Source organism: Alexandromys fortis, unplaced genomic scaffold, assembly GCF_014885135.2.
Source record: "Alexandromys fortis isolate MF-2015 unplaced genomic scaffold, M_Fortis_MF-2015_v1.1 scaffold_78, whole genome shotgun sequence".
NCBI lineage: Eukaryota > Metazoa > Chordata > Mammalia > Rodentia > Cricetidae > Alexandromys > Alexandromys fortis.
This window is the reverse complement of record NW_026067977.1, coordinates 5,259,692-5,280,310: the sequence shown is the minus strand read 5'-3', so window position 1 is coordinate 5,280,310 and position 20,619 is coordinate 5,259,692. Positions and strand designations below refer to the sequence as shown.

General features: G+C 35.6%; 1 protein-coding gene across 2 annotated transcripts in view; it reads left to right on the top strand.

Moving 5' to 3' along the window:
* The window catches only part of Magi3 (membrane associated guanylate kinase, WW and PDZ domain containing 3), a 206,975-nt gene that overhangs the window by 119,639 nt on the left and 66,717 nt on the right, over positions 1–20,619 (top strand). For both annotated transcript variants that reach the window (XM_050157476.1, XM_050157477.1), the window contains exons 3-6: positions 1,555–1,674; positions 6,586–6,795; positions 9,787–9,964; positions 15,458–15,537. In XM_050157476.1, the coding sequence (XP_050013433.1) occupies positions 1,555–1,674; positions 6,586–6,795; positions 9,787–9,964; positions 15,458–15,537 (588 nt within the window). The remainder of the gene's footprint in view (positions 1–1,554; positions 1,675–6,585; positions 6,796–9,786; positions 9,965–15,457; positions 15,538–20,619) is intronic.

Genomic DNA, 20,619 nt, shown 5'->3' with positions numbered 1-20,619 from the left:
TTTGATACTTAACAAAGTAGCTTAAAATGGCTGTCTTGTTATTCGCTATAACTTTATGAGTTACCTGGGTTTAACTGTCATCACTCCTGTGGCAGCCATTGACAGCCTAGCGGGCACTGGGGAAGCTGGGGTGACTCTGCCTTTATGTCTGGGATCTTTTTGCTGTTTGTTGGCTGGAGTTCCAGTTATTCAAGGGTCTAGCCTGACATTCCTTGCATGGTATGGTATTAGGAACATTCCAGGAGGATGGGAGATGGAAATATAGACTCCTAAGCTTGCATAGTATGTTTGCCATTAAATTAGTAAAAGTAAGTTAAAATTTAGACTGAAGGGAAAAGCTCCTCATCTTAATGGAAAAAGTACAGTCACTGTATCCATGGATTCTCCTGTATTTCATAGAAAATTCTAAGTTATAATTTTTAACTCTTCAATTTCCTAGCAACTTTATACTTAATATAAAGCAAAAATCTCTTGATCAGTGTAACAGTCATAGCTGTCCCGTAACTCACTCTGTAGACCAGACTGGCCTTGAACTCACAGAAATCCACCTGCCTCTGTTTCCCAAGTTTGGGATTCAAGGCATGCACCACTACTGCCTAGCTGATTGAAAGAATCTTAACAATGTAGTTCATTGTATGAGAAACAAAAATTTTGATAATAAAAATAATAAGTGTTATACTAAAAGAGGAAGCTATGTTTTATAACCTTTGTATCCTCTAGGATCTAAAACAAAATTCCTATATTCTTTTAGAAAGATGGGTTTTAAATGATGGAGAAAATTCAGCACAATTACTTTATAGAATGTTCCCATAGCCATTATTTTTCTCAACCTATTATTTTTCTCATAATCATAATCTTTGTGGGCCTTTTTCACATTTCAGATATTATAAAAAGAGGTAAGTTTGGGTCTAGCCTGGTTTACAAAGCCAGGGAGATATAATGAGACACCATCTTTCCCCACCTCAAAATGTATATGCCAAAAATTGACGTGATCTTTGTCCTTTATGCCCTGATAAAATTCTAAGGAGTGATGAAGTCTATTCCTGGTGAATTTATCTTTCCTTCTTGCAGTAACAATATTGGGATTTAAAATGGTGCTGGAGAGATGTCTCAGTGGTTAAGAGCAGATACTGCTCTCGCAGAATCTAGATTTGATTTCTTAGACCCATAGTAGGTAGCTCACAACCACCTGTAACTCCAGCTTCAGAGGCTCCAACCTCTTCCTTTCAACTCTGTGGGCTCCTACACTCATACATACATACATACATACATACATACATACATACATATACACATATACATACACACGTAAAAGTTTAAAAATAAAATATTTTTTAAAAATTGTGTGCCAGGAAATTAAGTCTTTATAGCGTTAAACTTTAGGGTTTTTTTTATAGGTTTGAATTTCATGGTTATTTTCTGATCTTTATCAGATACAATGTATTAAACCAGTTGTGTCTCCCATGTAGTTTTCTTAGACTGAACTTTATAGTACTCTGAATAATTTGTATTTTAAAAAAGTACTTTACAATTATGTTTTTCTTTTCTCCTTAGGCACTACAAGGGCTCCCAGGGATGGGGAAGTTCCAGGGGTGGACTATAATTTCATTTCTGTTGAACAGTTCAAAGCACTGGAAGAGAGCGGAGCCTTGTTAGAAAGTGGAACGTATGATGGTATGTCTCCAAATACTAAAACTACCTCAAACTAGCCAGATGGCCTGAATCATTTCACAGGGAATTTCATTAAAAAATGTTATTTGGGAGGACTAGAGATATTGATCAATGGTTAAGAACACTGACTGCTCCTCTAGAAGGTTTGCTTTTGATTTCCAGTACCTACATGACAGCGAGCAACTGTCTGAAACTCAGTTGCAGGTGATCCGATGCTCTCTTTGGGCTTCTGTGGGCACTACAGACACAGAGATATACCGGAGGCAAAACAACTGTACGCAGAAAATAAAGATAAATCTTAATTTATTAGAAAATTGTTCTTTTGATTAGAAGATTCTTAATTTACTAATTAGGTGGTTGTCATCATCTGAACCAGTAAGTACTTGTTGATGGCTTGTTCATGGGTGGGAATATAAAGTTTGTATACTTGGGAAAACTTACATTTATTTTAAAGAAGAAAGTATAAAATGGAGGATAGAGCCAATAATGAATTTTCATATCTCTGTTTCCCTGAAGTACAAACTTGAGATCGGTTTCAACTCTTAAACGATTCCTTGTTGTGTACTTATTTTTTTCTATTTAATAAACTTTGGACTTGGCAAGCTTATTCTCCCATAGCACCTTATACTTTTCAACATTGCTTTATTCTGCTTTTATAATTGCTTCTTTCACAAGTTCTGTCTAGTAGTAATGCCTTTCTTACTTGATGCTGTCTTCAGTGTCTTTAGATGATGCTCAATATAACTGCTTTGAATGCATCTCTTTCATATGTATATATGTGCATTTATATGCACATTTTTGTCCAGAAAACATATTTCTCTTGTTACCACATCTCGTCATTTCTTCTTGCTGCCACTTTCACAAGCTCTTCTTTTTCACTGCCTTGTTACAGGCACTTCAGATGAGTTAGTTGCACTACTGCAGTGTGATTTCTCCTCCATCCTCGGTTCATTCCATCCTTCCTATTGCTACACTGCTGGGCTTCTTTAAGATCACTTTTTAAAAAATATTTATTTATTATTAATAGTGTTCTGTCTGCATGTCTGATCACCAGAAGAGGGAACCATATCTCATTAGAGATGGTTGAGAGTCACCATGTGCTTGCTGCGAATTGAACTCAGGACCTCTGGAAGAGCAGTCAGTGCTCTTAACCTCTGAGCCATCTCTCCAGCCCCCAAGTTCAGCTTTGATCATTCTGGTCATATCTCGTACTCAAAATTTTTAGTCATTTCCTTCCCTCCTGTAAACTTTTACCTAACTACTTTTTCTGGGTTTATCTCCCATGAATCATTCATTGATTTAAAATTGATTTGCTCATGTTTCGTAAGAGACCCAAGAATACTGTGATGAACAAGATCAAAATGCTGCTGCCTTAATAAGTTCTGTATCTTAGTATGGAAGGCAGTCAAAATTAAATTAAGTGTAAACTGAGGTGCTATGAAGGAAACAAAACAAGAAATTTACAGAGAAATGATAGACATGTCAGAGGAATGGACATGCTAATTTGTTTTCACCTTTATTCAAATAGCTTACCTCTTACATTTAACCTTTCTTATTTGTTTAATATGCATGTTTTGTTTATATATGCTCTTATAAACTGTGTATTGAGTCTTATATGCATATTTATTATATTACTGTAGTTTTAAAATTTTTATATGTTACTGTTATCCTACATTCATTGATTTAATTTCTCACAGTTTGCCATCATTTGAGAATTGCATTTTATTTTTTGTTCTCCTGATGCTGGACCAAAATTTTTTGACTTGTAGGGTGTATTTACTTGGTCTGATGAGGTAGTTTTGAATAGCTGCCTGTCTCCATTCTTAACAGCAGTACACAAGGGTTCTTGTTTGATAATTTCAAAAATATTATGGTTCTAGAAGTAGACCCTGTTTCAAGAAAGGGGAAAAAGTAAATGTAATTATAGTCAGCATAGTGGAACATGCCTATAATCCCAGCACTTGGGGGAGATGGAAGAAGAAAGATCAGGAGTTCAAGGCCAACCTTGGATAAGATCCTGTTCTCAAAAAGAAGGAGATCCCAGCATGGTGGTGTGCACTTTTTAATCCTAGTCCCAGTACTTGGAAAGCAGGCACAGGGCAGAGGGGCAAAGGGGCAAATGGGGCAGATGGATCTCTGGAAGTTAGAGCCAGCCTGTTCTAGATAGCATGCTCTAAACCAGCCAGGGCTATATAGTGAAACCCTGTCACAAAGAGAGAAAGGTCTGGGGGTGGGAGAATTCTTCTAAATATTGATTTAAAAAGATAAATCTTATACCCAGAGGGTATATACCTATATTCATTTAAGTAAATGTGTGTATGACATAGATACCTAATACAATCCAGACACTATTATCTATGCTAATCATGTTTGAAGTATTTAATAGTTGATAGCTCTATTAATGCAAAGGCATTTCTTTTTCAGTTAAATAAAACTTTTTAGATTAATGTGTCCCATATTTCCTGAATGTTTTGTGATGAGAATTTGTTGGTTTTGCTGTTTTCTTTGATCAGTGTGTTTATTTTCTCTATGGTATCTTCAGTGTCTGATATTCTTCTATCTCTTGTATTCTGTTGGTATTACTTGTCTCTGTAGTTCCTGTTCGTTTACCCAGATTTTCCATCTCCATCCTTCCCTTTGTTTGTGTTTTCTTCATTACTTCCATTTCATTCTTCAGGTCTTGAACTGCTTCCCTTACCTGTTTGATTGCTTTTTCTTGGGTATCTTTGAGCGATTTATTCATTTCCTCTACCTTTTTGTTTGTAATCTCTAATTGTTTATGGCAGTTTTTCACCTCCTGTTTAAAGTCTTCTATTATTTTCATATAATTCACTTTTGAGTCGATCTGTGAGTGTTGTTACGCCTGAATGTATATGTATGCGTACTACACTTGTGCCGGGTGTCTGTGGGAGTCAAAAGATGGTGCTGGGTCTTTTAGAACTGCAATTATGAATGATTGTAAGCTACCATGTAGGAGCTAAGAGTTGAACCTGGGTCTTGTGCAAGAGAAGCAACTGCTTTTAACTGCTGAGCCATCTCCCCAGCCCTGGGAAGGCCTTTCTTAAAGAAATTACAAAAAATTATTATGATGCCCCAAAACTGTTTAGTGACTGGATAGCAGTTTGTACCCTGCATTTTTTAATTTTACTTTTAAGAACGTGTTTATATTTATGTAGTTAGTTAACTGAGAATTTACAGTAAAATGTTTGTCTGTTGATACTATTGTTCCCTAGAAAACATGTGTTTTTATTTCTAATTTGGTTCATTCAAAATCCTTGACAGTGTCATTGTTGAGCTTTAAAAGAGAAATAACGGGGCATGGTGCTGCATGTCTTTAACCGCAGCAGAGACACAGGCAGATTGCTCTCTGTGATTCTAAAAACAATGTTATACATAGTGAGTTCCAGGGCATCCAGGGCTACACAATGAGGTCCTGCTTGTAGACTAAGCTAAAATGGGGAAAATTGAAATTATAGTGCATCCCTCTCTCCCAGTTAAACCTCTACTTGTAGTATCAAATGTTTGCTCAGAAAAGAGTGAACTGGCTTTTTCGTTGCATCTCAATTTACAGGTCAAAAAATCTAGTCTACTTTAATACAAGTCTTTGTACCCATCTCTGTGACATAACCCACTTCAAATAGGGATTTGGAAACCAAGAAGTAATTGAGTTGAGAAGTCTGACTTCCTTTAATATTGATAATTGCACTTAGAGTCAAACTTCAACAGAATTCACTATGTGTCCTCCCTTTGACATGTAGATTAAGGCACATTGTTATGTTAATTGTAGGTTTGTCTTAGTATTATGTGATCTAACAAGATTTTTTTTCTATCTAGGGAAAATAACAATTTACTTTCTTAGTTTATGTTATGTCAAAGGATATCTTAATTTGAACAATTTGATTAAAAGTGTGATATTGTATAAGCACAACAATAAAAGACAAGTGTTTTATTTCTTACTATATATATTTTTTTATATGAAATTAACCTAATGACCGATGTAAAGTCAAAAGGAGTAGGGCAACAACTGTCAGGACAACTAAACTTGCTGAACATTTTCCCATTATGCTTGCTTATATAACAAATTGAAAGTTATTTTGTTTATTTTCATTCTAATGGACCAATTACTGGTACTGTAAAAATCATGGATCCTCTGTAAAACACTTTTGTGAGTATACTAGTATAGAACTTGATCAATAATGTCTCTTCAAAAAATGTTCAGATAGTAACCAGGCAGTGGTGGCGCACACCTTTAATCCCAGCACTCGGGAGGTAGAGGCAGGTGGATCTCTGTGAGTTTGAGGCCACATTGGTCTACAGTGAGAGTTCCAGGGCAGCTAGGGCTACACAGAGAAACCCTGTCCCAAAAAATAAAACAAAACAAAACAAAACAACAACAAAATTCTCAGGTAGTATAATTAAAATGTGCAGAAAACCCTTTTCAAATTACACACACAAACATTTTGTATTTCTGTAGGACATAGTTCTTAGCCTTTGTCTATATACATCCTCTTAGTAAAATAATTCATTTTGTATTTTAGAACATAAGTATTTGAGTTAATTTTATTCTTTCATTTTTGCATAAGACAGTTAATGTTTTTATATCTCCAAATTTGGCCCTAATTTAGAATCCATATAAAACTAAATCCAATATGAATAAATAATTGATATAATCAACTTTATAGCTAATACAAATTGTATTAATATGTTAGCTTATATATGACATGATGTATGAGAAATTAGTCTATACTCTCATTTCTCTTGCTTCCTCTCTCAGGGGATGCTTTGGCCTCCTTCCAGTCAGTGGTGTGGACTTACACAACTTCAGTGTGAGAAACAGCAGATACTCTGTGAGCCGTGCTCATGTCCCTCAGCCAGCATTCGTGTTTTCAGCTGCTGTCATTTTGTACACCACAGGAAACTTCTATGGCACTCCCAAGCCTCCAGCAGAGCCTAGTCCTTTCCAGCCAGATCCGGTTGATCAGGTCCTCTTTGACAATGAGTTTGACTCAGAATCCCAAAGAAAACGAACTACGTCTGTCAGCAAGATGGAAAGGATGGACAGCTCTCTCCCTGAAGAAGAAGAAGATGAGGACAATGATGCTGTTAATGGCAGTGGAAACACGGGTTTGTAAACAGATTAACAACTTCTGATTTTTTTTTTTTGGATTGGCTTTGACCTTTAATTGAAATAGTAAAATTTTTATTGAAGTATTTATAGAGCAGGTGATAGGATTCTATTTTCTGTGAAATCTGTGTGTGGAACAATGTATTACCTATGGAGCATCTTGTAAGCGAATCTGAGTTTTCTTACCTGTGATAAATCGGCAGTAACTATCATTAATGATACATCATTACCTTGCTGTCTGGAATACTTGTGATGCTGGGATATGGGAATCTTACCTGCATAATTCCTGTTTCTCAGGAGTAAAACAAAATTGGTTTTATAACAGCTTTTAACCCGAAGCACGTAGACTTTGGAGGTGTGCCATAAGAAATTATCTGAAAAGTTAGGTAGCAATATTTTAAATTTAAATTCAGGATCCACTCAAAGATAATTTGCAAATAAGATTCATATCTTTTTCTTGGCTTTCATATGTCTTACTGAATGAAAATAAAACTGTAAAGGATAAAGAATCTGCCCTGAGTATCCCTGAATAATTTTGTAATTTTCCAGGAGATTGTTAAACTTAACTGAGAGTAGAACTAGGAAGTCAGAGGCTCACAAAAGACTTCTGTTAGTGTTACTTATTATAAACATTCTGTTTGGAACACTCGTGTGTAAACTCTAAAGGCTAGAATTTTTTCTGTTTTTTTTTTTTCCATTTCTGTATTCACTTCAAGAGAAGGAAATAAATGCTGATCATGTCCCTAGATTTGCAACTCATCTCTAATAATCCTGAAGCATCTTCATCACCTATTAAAATTTTCTTTGTATATAGTTTTTTACATTATATGATCATTGTTTATTTCCCTCTCCAGATGGTGAGTTCTGTGTATTTTTCTACCTTCACAATACATATGCTTAATGTTAAACGAATTAGCCAATACATTTAGACGTAAAGACTGAAACTGTGTTTTAAAAGGTTTAGTCACTGAATTGCATTACAGATTATTTAGTTGATGTTGCTTTTGTCTGACACACTTTCCCCAGTGTAACTCACTTCCAGATTGATTTCTACATTGGATACCTTTACATTTTTATTACATATTCTGCGAGAAAATAAACCAGGAATTTCATCGATATGCCCATTCAACAAATAGTTATTGAACATCTGCCAGGCTACTAATCTCTAGGCATTTGTTCTAAATTCCAGGAATAAAGGAGTGAACAAAACAGAACAAAGCTCCTGTTCTCATGAACTTTACTTTCTGATGAGACAATAATAACTGGATAAATAACATGTATAGTGTGTCTGATGATGCTAAACAAGGCATGCAAGGAGGTAGAAAGAAAATAGAGGTAGTCAACTTGAAGTTTTGGATACAGTGACAGAGAAGACCTAAAACAAATGAGTAAACTCCAAGTATCTGAGAGAAGAGCATTTCTTCTCTCTCTCTCTCTCTCTCTCTCTCTCTCTCTCTCTGTATGTGTGTATGACAGTGGAATTTATAATCAGCTCCAGAGGCAAGCATCTCACTTGGCTTTCTGCTGCTAATAATATAATATCACAGCCTAAGCAATCTAGACAGAAAAGAGGTTTGTTTGGACTTGTGGGTCAGAAGCGCTGAGGTTAAAAGGCCTTATCTGGGATGACCTTCTTGCTTACAGAATCACAGAGTGATGCAGGGCACGCAGACAGACAGGGAGAACTCATATGTGTGTCGAGAAGAGCATTTCTAACAGATTCAACTGTAAATTCAAATGTCTGAAATGGTAGTATGACTGGAATATTAGACAGCAGCAAAGAAGCCAGCGTGTTTGGTCATGGTGTGGGCAATGTTTTGTATGCGATTGGAGCAGAGTGATGAAAGGAAAAAGAATGTGGTAGTGACTGGTCACTGTTTCAGAGATCAATCTATAACCTGTTCTCTCTGTGAAATAAGCAACAAGGTCATCATAAGATACAGGATAATAAAATAAAAAGTAGTTCAGTAGTCCTCCGTAAGCTGCACCTAATTTTCTCCAGTTTCTATTACGCACAATGAAAAGCGGTCTGAAAATATTACTATACATTAAGAATTTTGGGATAGCAAGAGAGAAATACATTTGCATACCTTCTAGAATAGGATATTGTTATTATAACTGTTATATTTTAGTTAGTGCTGTTAATCTCTCAGTAACTAGCAAGATTAATAAATTGTGTGAGTAGATTTATCCAAGGGATGACTAGAGCTGAAGTAGGTATGGGTTGATTCCTCATGATATCAGAGGCTTTCCCCCAAATTATCTAGATTAGAGATGTTGCTTATACAAAGTGTGAAAATGATATTATGTAAATTTCTAAGTTCTAAGAATGTGTTTTAAGTACATTACTTGTAGACTCCCTAGACAATAACCAAGTTTTAGTCTACCTACCTATGTTACAGAGTTTGGGACTCTAAAAGGATTTTAATATATTTAATATACTTAACTTTTAAAAATAAAATATTACTTAAATACCCATGTTAAAAGTATATGAATCTGCTTAGTATAGCTGTCAAAAACATGGTATGCTAGATGCAGATTCTGGCTGTGCTGATTAATGAGTTGTGGACTGACTAATTTAGCCTCTTTTTGGCTTGGTTTCCTCAATGCCTAAAGAGATAATAATAATACTAATAGGGTTGCTATGTAGACTATGAGTTAATATATCTTAAACGCTTAAAATAGAACTTGCCTTGTAAAAGGTCTGTGTAAGTACAGTGCTGCTATTAAGATTCTTACTGAATTGATTCTGGTGGAGTTTTTGCTGCTTTTTCAGACTAGCATCAGAGGAGTGGAGCTTATTTTATTCAGAAAATGAAAAAAACTTAAGTATGTTTATTTCAAAATTAATACAAGAGTATATACATAATAGACAAGACAATTTGCAGTGTATGATTCTAATGATATATGTATTGATATATGCACTTGGCATTTTGTTTAAAAAAAAGTTAACTTTACCATTTATACTCTTCCGTTTCCAACAATTACAGAAACCAGAGAGATGCATTCTGAGTCATCTGACTGCTGGATGAAGACTGTTCCAAGTTATAACCAAACAAATAGCTCCATGGACTTTAGAAATTATATGATGAGAGACGAGAATCTAGAGCCACTGCCCAAAAACTGGGAGATGGCCTACACCGACACAGGAATGATCTATTTCATTGAGTAAGCACATGTCTGTGTTTCTTCCAGCATGCTTGTCACTATGATGGTAAACTGGAATTTTCTTAAACCTTAATTTGATTATTCATTCCAGTATCTGAAAGCTTTTACTTTTTTTATTTTAAAATATTTTCCATTTAAGTTGATTGTTTAGTTATTTCCCTGAATAACATCTCTCCACTTACCTCCTCCTCTTCAACTTGTATTAAGTAATATTTGGCCATTAGAATTTGTATGTGTCTAGGGCAGAGGTCAACCTCAAGTGTAATTCCTCAGGTTCTGTCCAGTTTGTTTTTGAGACAGGTTCTCTCATTGGCTTGGATATTATCTATTATGCTGTTCCTGCTGACCACATCCCCAGTGCTGAGAGGACAAGGACTATGTAGCTTCTGGAGATCGAACTCATGTCCTCACTTTACCAACTGAGCTGTGTCCCCATCCTTGGTCTCTGGTGAAGGTTTAAAAGTAGGTGACGAAAAATGGAAGGAATAAAGGATGTTTGCTTCACTTAAAAAAAAGAAAAAGTTTTAGGTAGATTGATTGCCCAATGCAGTGAGATAGGTGTGGTAGTCCACAACGTCAGTCTTGAGAGTTAGAGACTGAAGGATTTATGTGAGTCGAGGCCAATCTTTGTTTACGTGGCAATTTCAAGGCCAACCTGGGCTGCATAGTGAAACCCTGTCTCAAGTCATCCATCAAACAAATGATTGTCATGGGAAGGGCCATACCATTATCTGAAGGTGTTTTCAGCCCTAAAGTTTGGAGTTGGTGTATTGAAATAATGTATTTAAGTAATTCAGTAGATAATATCACTGATCCTTAAAGTCATTGGTATAATAGAAGTACAAATAGGAAACTTTAACTGGAAGAGTATTAATATAATATTCATAGAGGTAACACATAATTAGATCAGCCTAAATTGAATATTGTTTGCTCCAGAGAATGTTATGCAAATAATTCATTCAAAGTTCATTATGAAGAATTTTTATATTCCTATGCACCTGTAAGTCTAATCTTTAAAGCAATTTGTTCAGGGGTAGAATATTAATGTAGTAGAGTTAGAGAATTTAATAATTACATAACAGTGAATATACTGAGGTCTGGGTACTTACCCAAAGAATCAATCAATCTCTCTCTCTCTCTCTCTCTCTCTCTCTCTCTCTCTCTCTCTCTCTCTCTCTCCTCTAACATCCCTTTCTCCTTCCCTCTCTTCCTCCATTCCTCTCTCCCAAATCTTTTATCATTAATTAAGGATAGGGACTTGAGTCTGTTTACCAGACAGTCTCACAGATGAGCATTTTGTTCTACCAAGTCAGGGTCTAGTGCTTCAAAGACAGACTTTGAGGACACAGTCTTTTTACCACATGTAGTGCATTCTCATTCCTGCAAATATTACTGTCAAGGTGTTCACAAAACAGCACAGCTACATATACGCTTTTGGACAATTGAAGGGATTTTTAAGTACATTGTATAACTAGATCATAAAATATAAGGGAATTATGTCATTATAGTTAAATGTGTTAAAGACCTAAAACAGTAAGAATTGAAACTAGAGGTTTAGTGAGATGATGACTCAGTGGTTAAGAGTGCTTACTGCACGTTCTTTATATGTCCCGGATGCTAGTCTGCTGTCTGATGTGTAACAGCAATTTTTCCCCATTCTGTAGGGTGTATTTTCTCTATGGTGATTTTTTTTGCTGTGTAAAAGATTCTTAATCTTATGTAATTAAAATTGTTTATTCTTGAGATTATTTCCGGTACAATGGAACCTTGTTCAAAAAAAATCCTTGCTTATGCCTATATCTTGTATTCTTTTTCTTATGTTTTTATCTACAGGTTTCAGTGTTTGAGATCTGTCTTTTATCCATTTCCAATTGCTTTTGTGATGATATATTATTATGAAAAATCCCTTATGTTCAAACAGTCTAGAAGACTTAATAATATACCTTGAGGTCACTTAAGAATGCTGTCCTATTATATCTCAGTCTGTGCATTTAACCTGTCTCTAAGAGAACAAAATGACAACCAACCTGAGTTGCTTTGGATTTTCCATATAATCAACTTTTACAACTTAAACTAATAATTAAATTATATAGTCTTCCATGTCCCTGACCTGGAGCTCAGTGTGTGTGTGTGTGTGTGTGTGTGTGTGTGTGTGTGTGTGTGTGTATGCTTGATATGGTAGTCATCTGTTGAAAACAAGAATAGTTTGGAAAACAATCTCATGAAGGAAATATCTGTCCTAAGTGCTGGAAGCAGCATGCAGATATTGTTCGATGCATTTTCTCATTTGTTATCTGGGTTAGAGTCAGTAAATTTTCAACCCTTTGTGAACTCTGTTCATGATTTTTTAAAAAATTAATCCACATTTATTCCCCATGTAACTTACACTTTCTTTGCTACTCAGTAATTGCAAAGCAAAAAGCCATTTCTAGTGCAGACCCCGCTCCCACACACACAAGAACAAACAGATTCACAAGACAGCTTTCAGGCAGGCAAAGATACAGACACACCACAGACGAATTAGATGAGAGAGCAGAAGACTCAGGGAAAGAGAATTAAAATTTTAAATCTGCTTGCTTTTGGTAAACCAGTCCCAAGAGGGTGTGCTTTTTACTTCTTTTCCTTAGCGAGACACTAATAATTTTTTGATACTCTGAGATTGTTACTAATGTGTTTAGTCGGCACAGATTTTTATGCAAGTTGATATAATCTTTGATTTTTCTGCATGAGGAAATCCATTTTGCCAAGTGTTGTACATAGCAGAGACATGAACAAATATCTGTTTACGCCAGGTAGGAAGTTAACAACAGACTGCAGGTATGATACCACCTGGTCCAACTTAGTGCGTCAGTGAACTGATTGATATTGCTTGAAGGAGTCCTGATTAAAGCTTCCTCAAATGTGCAGCCCTCACCATCTTTCCCACGCCATTCCTTCCCCTCTGTAACAGACTGTATTCCCTGAATCCTCAGTAAATCCTTCCTCTTTAGACAGGACAGTCAGAAATTTAGGTAGTAAATAGGGCTTATATGAAACTTTTATGTATTTTATGTGAAAAATGAATGCCATACAAAGCAGTATTTTTCTCTTTACCACTACTTCTACATTTATATCCATTTAGAATATACATATTTATATATAATTATGTGTGTATATTAAGAAAGTGAAAATTTATACTAACACCTCAAAAAAAAAAAACATGTACTGTACCTACAGAGGACATAAGTTCAGTTCCTGGTCCCCATCTCAGGCAGCTCACATCCACTTATGATTCTAGTCTTGGGAGTTTAATGCCCTTTGGGCTCCTTTGGTGCCAGGCAGGAATGTGATGAGTGTAGAGTTACACAGGTACACATTTGTACACATAAAATAAAATAAAAAATAAATGCATTTAACAAGTATTGAAACTAAACTACTACATGAAAATATGGGAGAAATTCTATGACATTAGATTTAACAAAGACTTTCTGATATGACCACAAAAACAGCAAAAAACAAAGGAGGCTATAAACTTAAACACTTATCCACAATGCAGTCAGTCAGTACAAAGACGACCCATGCAATAGGAGAAATTTTTCCAAACCATGTTTTGACTGAAGAGTTTGTGAATCCCAAAACAGGTGAATATTTAGTGATAGGGCAACAGTTCTGTTTCTGTAGCCGATGTGGTCGGTTTGTGTTAACTGCTGTGTTCATGTGTAGCTGTGAGGAAAGCATATTAATGATGGAGGTCCAGGTTTTGCTTTTACATCTTAGGAATGGCCCCTGTGAGTACTGTTTGTACCTTAGGGAATATTGGGTAAAATCTTAGCAGATTACCTATATTTTCTAGTTTAGCAATAACGTTTGCATTGGTATACTCAAAGTCAGGCCTTTCTCAAGTAGAAATTTTGAGTTCGGTTTAGGAATATATTTTCTACAGCTTCCTCCCCACCCCCAACCATTTGTATTCTCCTAGGTTTCTGTGAATTGTGATCTCTTTCATTTTACTATATTTGATTCTACAGGTTTTATTTTAGGGACATTCTCTCTGTCAGGATGTATGACACAGACTTTCTAAAATACTCTAATGCTTTCCTAAAAAAAATTAGTATACACTCAGAAAGTGTCTCTGCTATGGTCTGCCAACTGTATCATACCTGAGCGGAGGTGCAGAGTGTTGCAAAGGCTGGGGGGGGGGGTGGATTAGAAAGAACACAGGAGATAGCTTCTGTTTTATAACAGTTCTTTCCTTTCTAAAAGTGGACCGGGAAGTAAAACTTCTTTTTATCATTATGCTCATAGGACTTCAGTAATAACTGACATTATGTTTTCTTTCTACCTTTTTATGACATCCCTTTGTTTCAGAGACTTTTTTAGTGTGTGTGAGCGCATGCAAGTACATGTATGTAAGTGCAAATATACTATACATGTGTGTTGTTGCATACGTAGAAGACTGAGGACAGTTTTAGGTATAATCCTCAGGAACATAATCCACCTCTTAAGACAGGTCTCTCACTGGAACATGGTGGTTGACAATTAGGCTAGGCTAATCAGCCAGTGGGCCCCCAAATCCATCTGTCTCTGCCTCCCCAATGCTGGGATTACAAGTATGTGTCACCACCCCTGGCATTTTTACATGAGGTTTGAAGATTGAACTTGGGTCCTCATGTTGGCAAGGCGGTCACTTTACTGACTGCTATTTCCTTACCCCTGTTTCAGGGACTTTGAACACTGCTTGTTTTTTCTGCACTTTAATAGTTTTAGCATTATTGCCTTGCATGGTGACTTGGCCTGAAGCTGACTAAATGTGGCCTATAATGAAATTAAACACATTGTTCTCTGGGACCATTTTTGGTCTGTTTTACAGAAAGGAGCAATGACATAATCTTTCTGTTTTATTCTACCTTTTTTGTTTGTTTATTTCAGGTGATCCATGTTAGTGAAAATACAGTTTTATGGAGCGGTGTTTAACCAGAGCCATGACTTTTCAGTGATATGTTACAGAAACAGCCACTTTAAATCTTGTAAAATTTATCTTATTTTAAAGACCCTCTATAAGGACAGAAGCTCTGTTTGTTTTCAGCCCCCATGAAATCACAGATACTCAAAAACAAAACAAAAAAAATGTTGCATTACTTTTTTAACAAAAGTAATTCCTGCAGCAAGGAAACATGATTTTTAGTTCAGCTTTTCTAACTAGCAATACAACTATGTGCCCACCGTTTGAAATGGTTTTGACTATTTAAGTAAATTTATCATTATCAAAATGGCATTTGATCCCTTCTCTAAGTTCTTCATTCTCAAATTTGTGCCTCTGACATTACCTTTCTGTTGTGGCGATTTCTAAGCAATGGATTGGGAACAGTTGGATTATTGAGTCTGTGGTATACAAATGGAGCCTGTAGGAGGTAAATGCTCTAATAGCATATGCTTTCTAGTTGAGTCTTTGCTTTTTCAATACTTTCCTCCCTCTTTATTTTACTATTTCTAATTAAGATCTTTATTCCACAGTCATAATACCAAGACAACCACCTGGTTGGATCCTCGTCTCTGCAAGAAAGCCAAAGCCCCCGAAGACTGTGAAGATGGAGGTAGAGATTCAGAAGCCTTTTATACTAGGCTTATTCTCTTAATCCTTCCTTACTTTTCTTGCTTAGATAATGAGTTTTCCAATACCCTAAGCAAAAATAGTAATATTCATAAGCAGTTGATTGTAATCATAATTACCTGGTGGTAGTAATTATGTTATATAAGCTTATAAGAATTTTTCACCTTCTTTAAAAAGAAAAAAATGTCTCTGCTGCTTTTTTAATGTATGTCCTAAAGTTGAAGTTTTAAAATTATATTCAGTAAATTAGGTAGAGCTTCATTATGTCTAATGCAGAGCATAGGCCATGTATCTAAAGACTTCCTGTAAGATGTAGTAATCCAGACAGTTGTAGGACAAATACGATCAGTGTAAGAAAACAGATCATTGTAGCCAAAAGAAAAGTTTGCTACAAAATAGAAATAGTGGGATATATCTCTAGTCACTTGATTTACAATTGATTTGCCAAGAATCAATTTTCTGAGAAGAAAGTATCTTCAACAAATGTTACTGGAACAAGTTGGCATTTTGTGTATAAGGCCCTGGTTTCCATTGCTAGTACTACAGAATATATAAATAAAACAAAGCTTACTGAAAAGCAAACTTCACCTATATCTCATTTCTTACACAAAAATTAATTTTTAATAAATAAAATAATAAGGTAAATAAAAAACCTAGTCATAAAGCTAAACCATAAAACTTTTAGAAGAAAATATAGAATGTATTCATAAAGTGAAGATTGGTAGTTTCTATACAAACTACAAAAAGTCTAGAAGAAATTGTTGTTTTGTACTCAATTTTAAATTTTTAAATGTTCATTAAAAGACATCACTAAGAAAATAAATCAGGCCAAGCCTGGTATCACAGTTTTATAATTCTAGCTACTTATGAAGCTGGGGCAGAAGGATTTCAGATTTAAGACCAATCTGGACAACTTAGTGTCTAAAAATTTGAAAATGTATTTAAAGGAGCTAGTGCTCTAAGTCAGTGGTAGAGCTCTTATGGAACTGTGGTAAAGGGAGATAAGAAAATTTATAGATCACGTCTCAGATTTTGCAGTGTCTAACAGAGGAATTCTGGTAAAGATCTATAAAGAACTGTTTGAGGATTTTAAAAAAGGTTTCTGTGGATGAGTGGTTTCTTTTTTTTCTTGAATGTCTTGTGTACCACTTGCGTCCATTGCCTATATAGGCCAGAAGAGGGGAGCCAATATCACTGGGACTAGAGTTAGAGAAGGTCACCATGTGGGTCCTTTGCAAGAGCAGCAAGTGCTCTCGACAGCTGAGCCACTGTTCCATCTCCTATAAAATTTATAACTCAATGATTTTAAAAATGGACACCATATTTAAATAATCATTTACCAAAGAAGGCACACAAATGATCAAAATATATATGAAAAAGTTGCTGAAAACAGTTTGAGTGGTTAACACACTGGAATGACTGCAAGAATAAAAAAGATAACTAGAGAAACAGTATCTCTTCCTTATTGATGTACAGAATGTAAATGGTACAGCCATTTTGAAAACCATTTTGTCAGTTTCTTAAAAGTTAAGTTTGTCCACCATATGATTTCCCAATTCTGTTTCTCTGTATCTGCCCAGGAAGAATGAAAAGTGTTTATGTGTGTATGTGTGTGTGCATACTCAAAAGCTTATAGGTAAGAATTTATAGTTAACACTACCAATAAATACACCCAAAGTGGAAACAACTATTTGCATAATGAGTATGTAAAATGTAATATAACTCTACAGTTTACTAATATTTAGCAATTAAACTAAATAATATATATTTATATATGAAATCAATTATACTGTCCAAAGTAAAAAAAGATAAGATGCAAAAGACCAGACTGTACTATTCTCTATATAAGAAAGTAATGAAATCTAAGGAAACAGAAAAGGTTAGGAGTTGTCTCAGGAAGAAGATGGGAATAGAGATTATTTCCTAAATTATTTCCTGAATTTCCTAAAAGTGATAGAAATACTGAGTTAGTGACTGTAAAAATGAATAAGGTAGTAAAAAATCATTGTAATACATTTCCAATTTTCCTGCTTTCAAGGAAAGATTTGTTTTCTCTAGTGGAGTCTGACTTGGCATATTAATCTATACCCAGCAGTAGATGGCCAACACAAAACACAACTCAATGGTATTTGTGTAGATATTTTGTCTTATATTGCTTGTTTGGGCATTTTTTGGTCATTATTGGTCTTTTGATTATGTAATGGCTTCTAATTTTATGTTTTTATGAATTTTCTTTTTGAATGTTAGTGTCTTTGTGTTTCTTATAGTTTTTTCCTTTTATAGAAAATTGAATTTTTTCTCATGTAGTATATCCTGTTTACAGTCCCCCCCCCTTTATTTCTACCAGTACATCCCTTTTCTCCAGATCCATCCACCTCTCTGTTTCTCATTAGAAAACAAACAGGTTTCTAAAGGATAATAACAAAATTAATTAAAATAAAATAATAAAATAAAACTAACACATTAAAATTAGTCAAACAAACAGAAGGAAAGGAACCCAGAGAAGACACAAGAAGCAGAAGCTCTTGTTTGTACACCCACGAATCCCATAAAAACACTTCATCCCCTTTGGCTCTTACATTCTTCTGTCCCCAACCCTTCCACAGGGTTCCCTGAGCCTTGAAGGGAGGGACTTGATGGAGACATCCCATTTAGAGCTGAGTGTTCCAAGGTTTCTCACTGTCTGTATAACATCTGGCTCTGGGTCTCTGGATGTGTTCCCATCGGCTGCAGTGAGAAACTTCTCTCAGGATGACTGAGGCAGACACTCAAAACAGTTTAAGTATAGCAGAATGTCATTAGGAGTAACTTTATTACTACTTTTTGTTGTTTGTTTGTTTGTTTTTAAGACCAGTCATAGTATTTGTTCTTACCCTAGATCCCTGGACTATCTAGTCTTTGGTTTTTGGTCAACCAAGCAATGTCAGGTATGGGTTCTATCTTGGGGAGTGCACCTTTAGTCAAATCAGATAGTGGTTGGTTGCTCCCACTAACTTTGTGCCATTACACTAGCAAATCTTGCAGACTAGACACCATTGTAGAACAAAGGGTTTGTGCTTTAGTTGGTGCTTACATTTCTTCTTTGGTAACATGCAGTGTATCTTTCTGTATCAAAGGTGCTAACACATAGATAGGGGGAAGGCTCTGTGTTCAACATCTCCATGTTCAGTGAGTTGTGTAGGTGTTGTCTTAAGCAATGGGACCTTGCTACACTTTGTGGAGAGCAAAAACCTAGGCTGTTTGTTTATTCCTGTGGGGTCCCTTTGGCCAATACTTACTTTAGATGTAATCCCAATCCTTGTACTAGAAGCTTCATTTAGTGACAAAAGATGGACAGTTGGTGCTCTGTCTCTCCCATTATTTAGTGATTTCCTTTAGATAATCTTCAGGTTTGATTTTATTTTGGGAAGCTTATGTGTTAGGTTTCCATACTACCCCTCAAATGGCCCTCAATTTTAGCTCAGCTGTGTCTTCCCGTATTCCCGTCATTGTTTCCCTCTTCCCTCCTCCTCTCATCTGATCCTTCTGTTCCAGTCCCCCTGCTACTAATCCATCCAAAACTATCTGTTTTATATCCCTTTCTAGGGAGATCTGTCACCCTACCCTCAAGTCTCTTACTTTGTACTTAAACTCTGGTTCTACAAATTGTAACTTGGTTATCATTGGCTTAACAGCTAATATTTACATATAAGTGAATATATACCGTATTTGTCTGTCTGGGTCTGGGTTACCTCACTCAGGATGATTTTTTTTCTAGTTCCTTCTATTTAATCTGCTATTTTCATCATTTTATTAATTCTATTTATCTGTGTATCTAGTTGGTTATTTTATTTGTAGATGGAGACTGTGCTTTCGTTTTCCAGTTGCCTGACCCCAAATAATCAAACAGAAACTATATTAATTACAACAATGGCCAATAGCTCAGGCATATTCCTAGCTAGCTCTTACATCTTAAATTAACTAATTTCTATTAATCTTTGTTGCCAGAGGATTTATGTCTGGGTTTTCAGTTCAATTCCATTGACCAACATGTCTGTTTTTGTGCCAATATCATGCTGCATTTACTATAGCTCTGTATACATCTTGAAATTAGGGATGGTACTTCCAGGAGTTCTTTTATTACTCATGATTGCTTTAGCAATGCTGTGGGTTTTTTGTTTGTTTGTTTGATTGGTTGGTTGGTTTGTGTGTGTGTGTGTGTGTGTGTGTGTGTGTGTGTGTGTGTTTCCATATGAAGCTGAAGATTATTTTTTCAATATCTATGAAGAATTTTAATGGGGATTACATTGAATATGCAGATTGCTTTTAGTAGAATGGCCCTTTTTACTATATTAATCCTACTGATCCATGAGCATGGTCTTTTTTCATCTTCGTCTTTCACTTGTTTAGTTAGTTACCCTAATATGTTTTGTATTTATTCAGACCATTGTGAAAGGTGTTGTTTCCCTGATTTCTTTCTCATTTTGATTGTCATTTGTCAGAGGACTATTGATTTTTTTGTGAGTTAATTTTTTATCCAGATACTTTGCTGAAAATGTTTGTCAGCTGTAGGAACCCCAGTGGAATTTTAAGGGCACCTATGTATACTGTCATCATATACAAATAAAGATACTTTGACTTCTTTTCTAGTTTGTAACCCTTTGATCACCTTCAGTGATGTCTGTCCTTGATAATAAGCCGTTTCTTAGATGCAGCAGAAGGGTGGGTACTGTTTTTAAATCCTTTCTGTTATTCTTTGTCTTTTTTTTTTTTTCCCTTTTCCCCCCAAGACAGTTTCTTTGTTTAGCTTTAGAGCCTGTTCTGGAACTCACTTTGTAGACCAGGCTGGCCTTGAACTCACAAAGATCTGCCAGCCTCTGCCTCCCAAGTGCTGTGATTAAAGGCATGTGCCACCATCACCTGTTTATTCTGTGTCTTTTTATTGGGGAAATTGAGAACACTGATGTTGAAAGATATTAGTGAACAACGATGTTGATTCCTGTTATTTTGTTGTTGTGGTGTGTGTGTTTCCCTCTTTTGACTTTTCTGGTCAGAGATTATTTATTTCTTATGGTTTTTTTTTTTT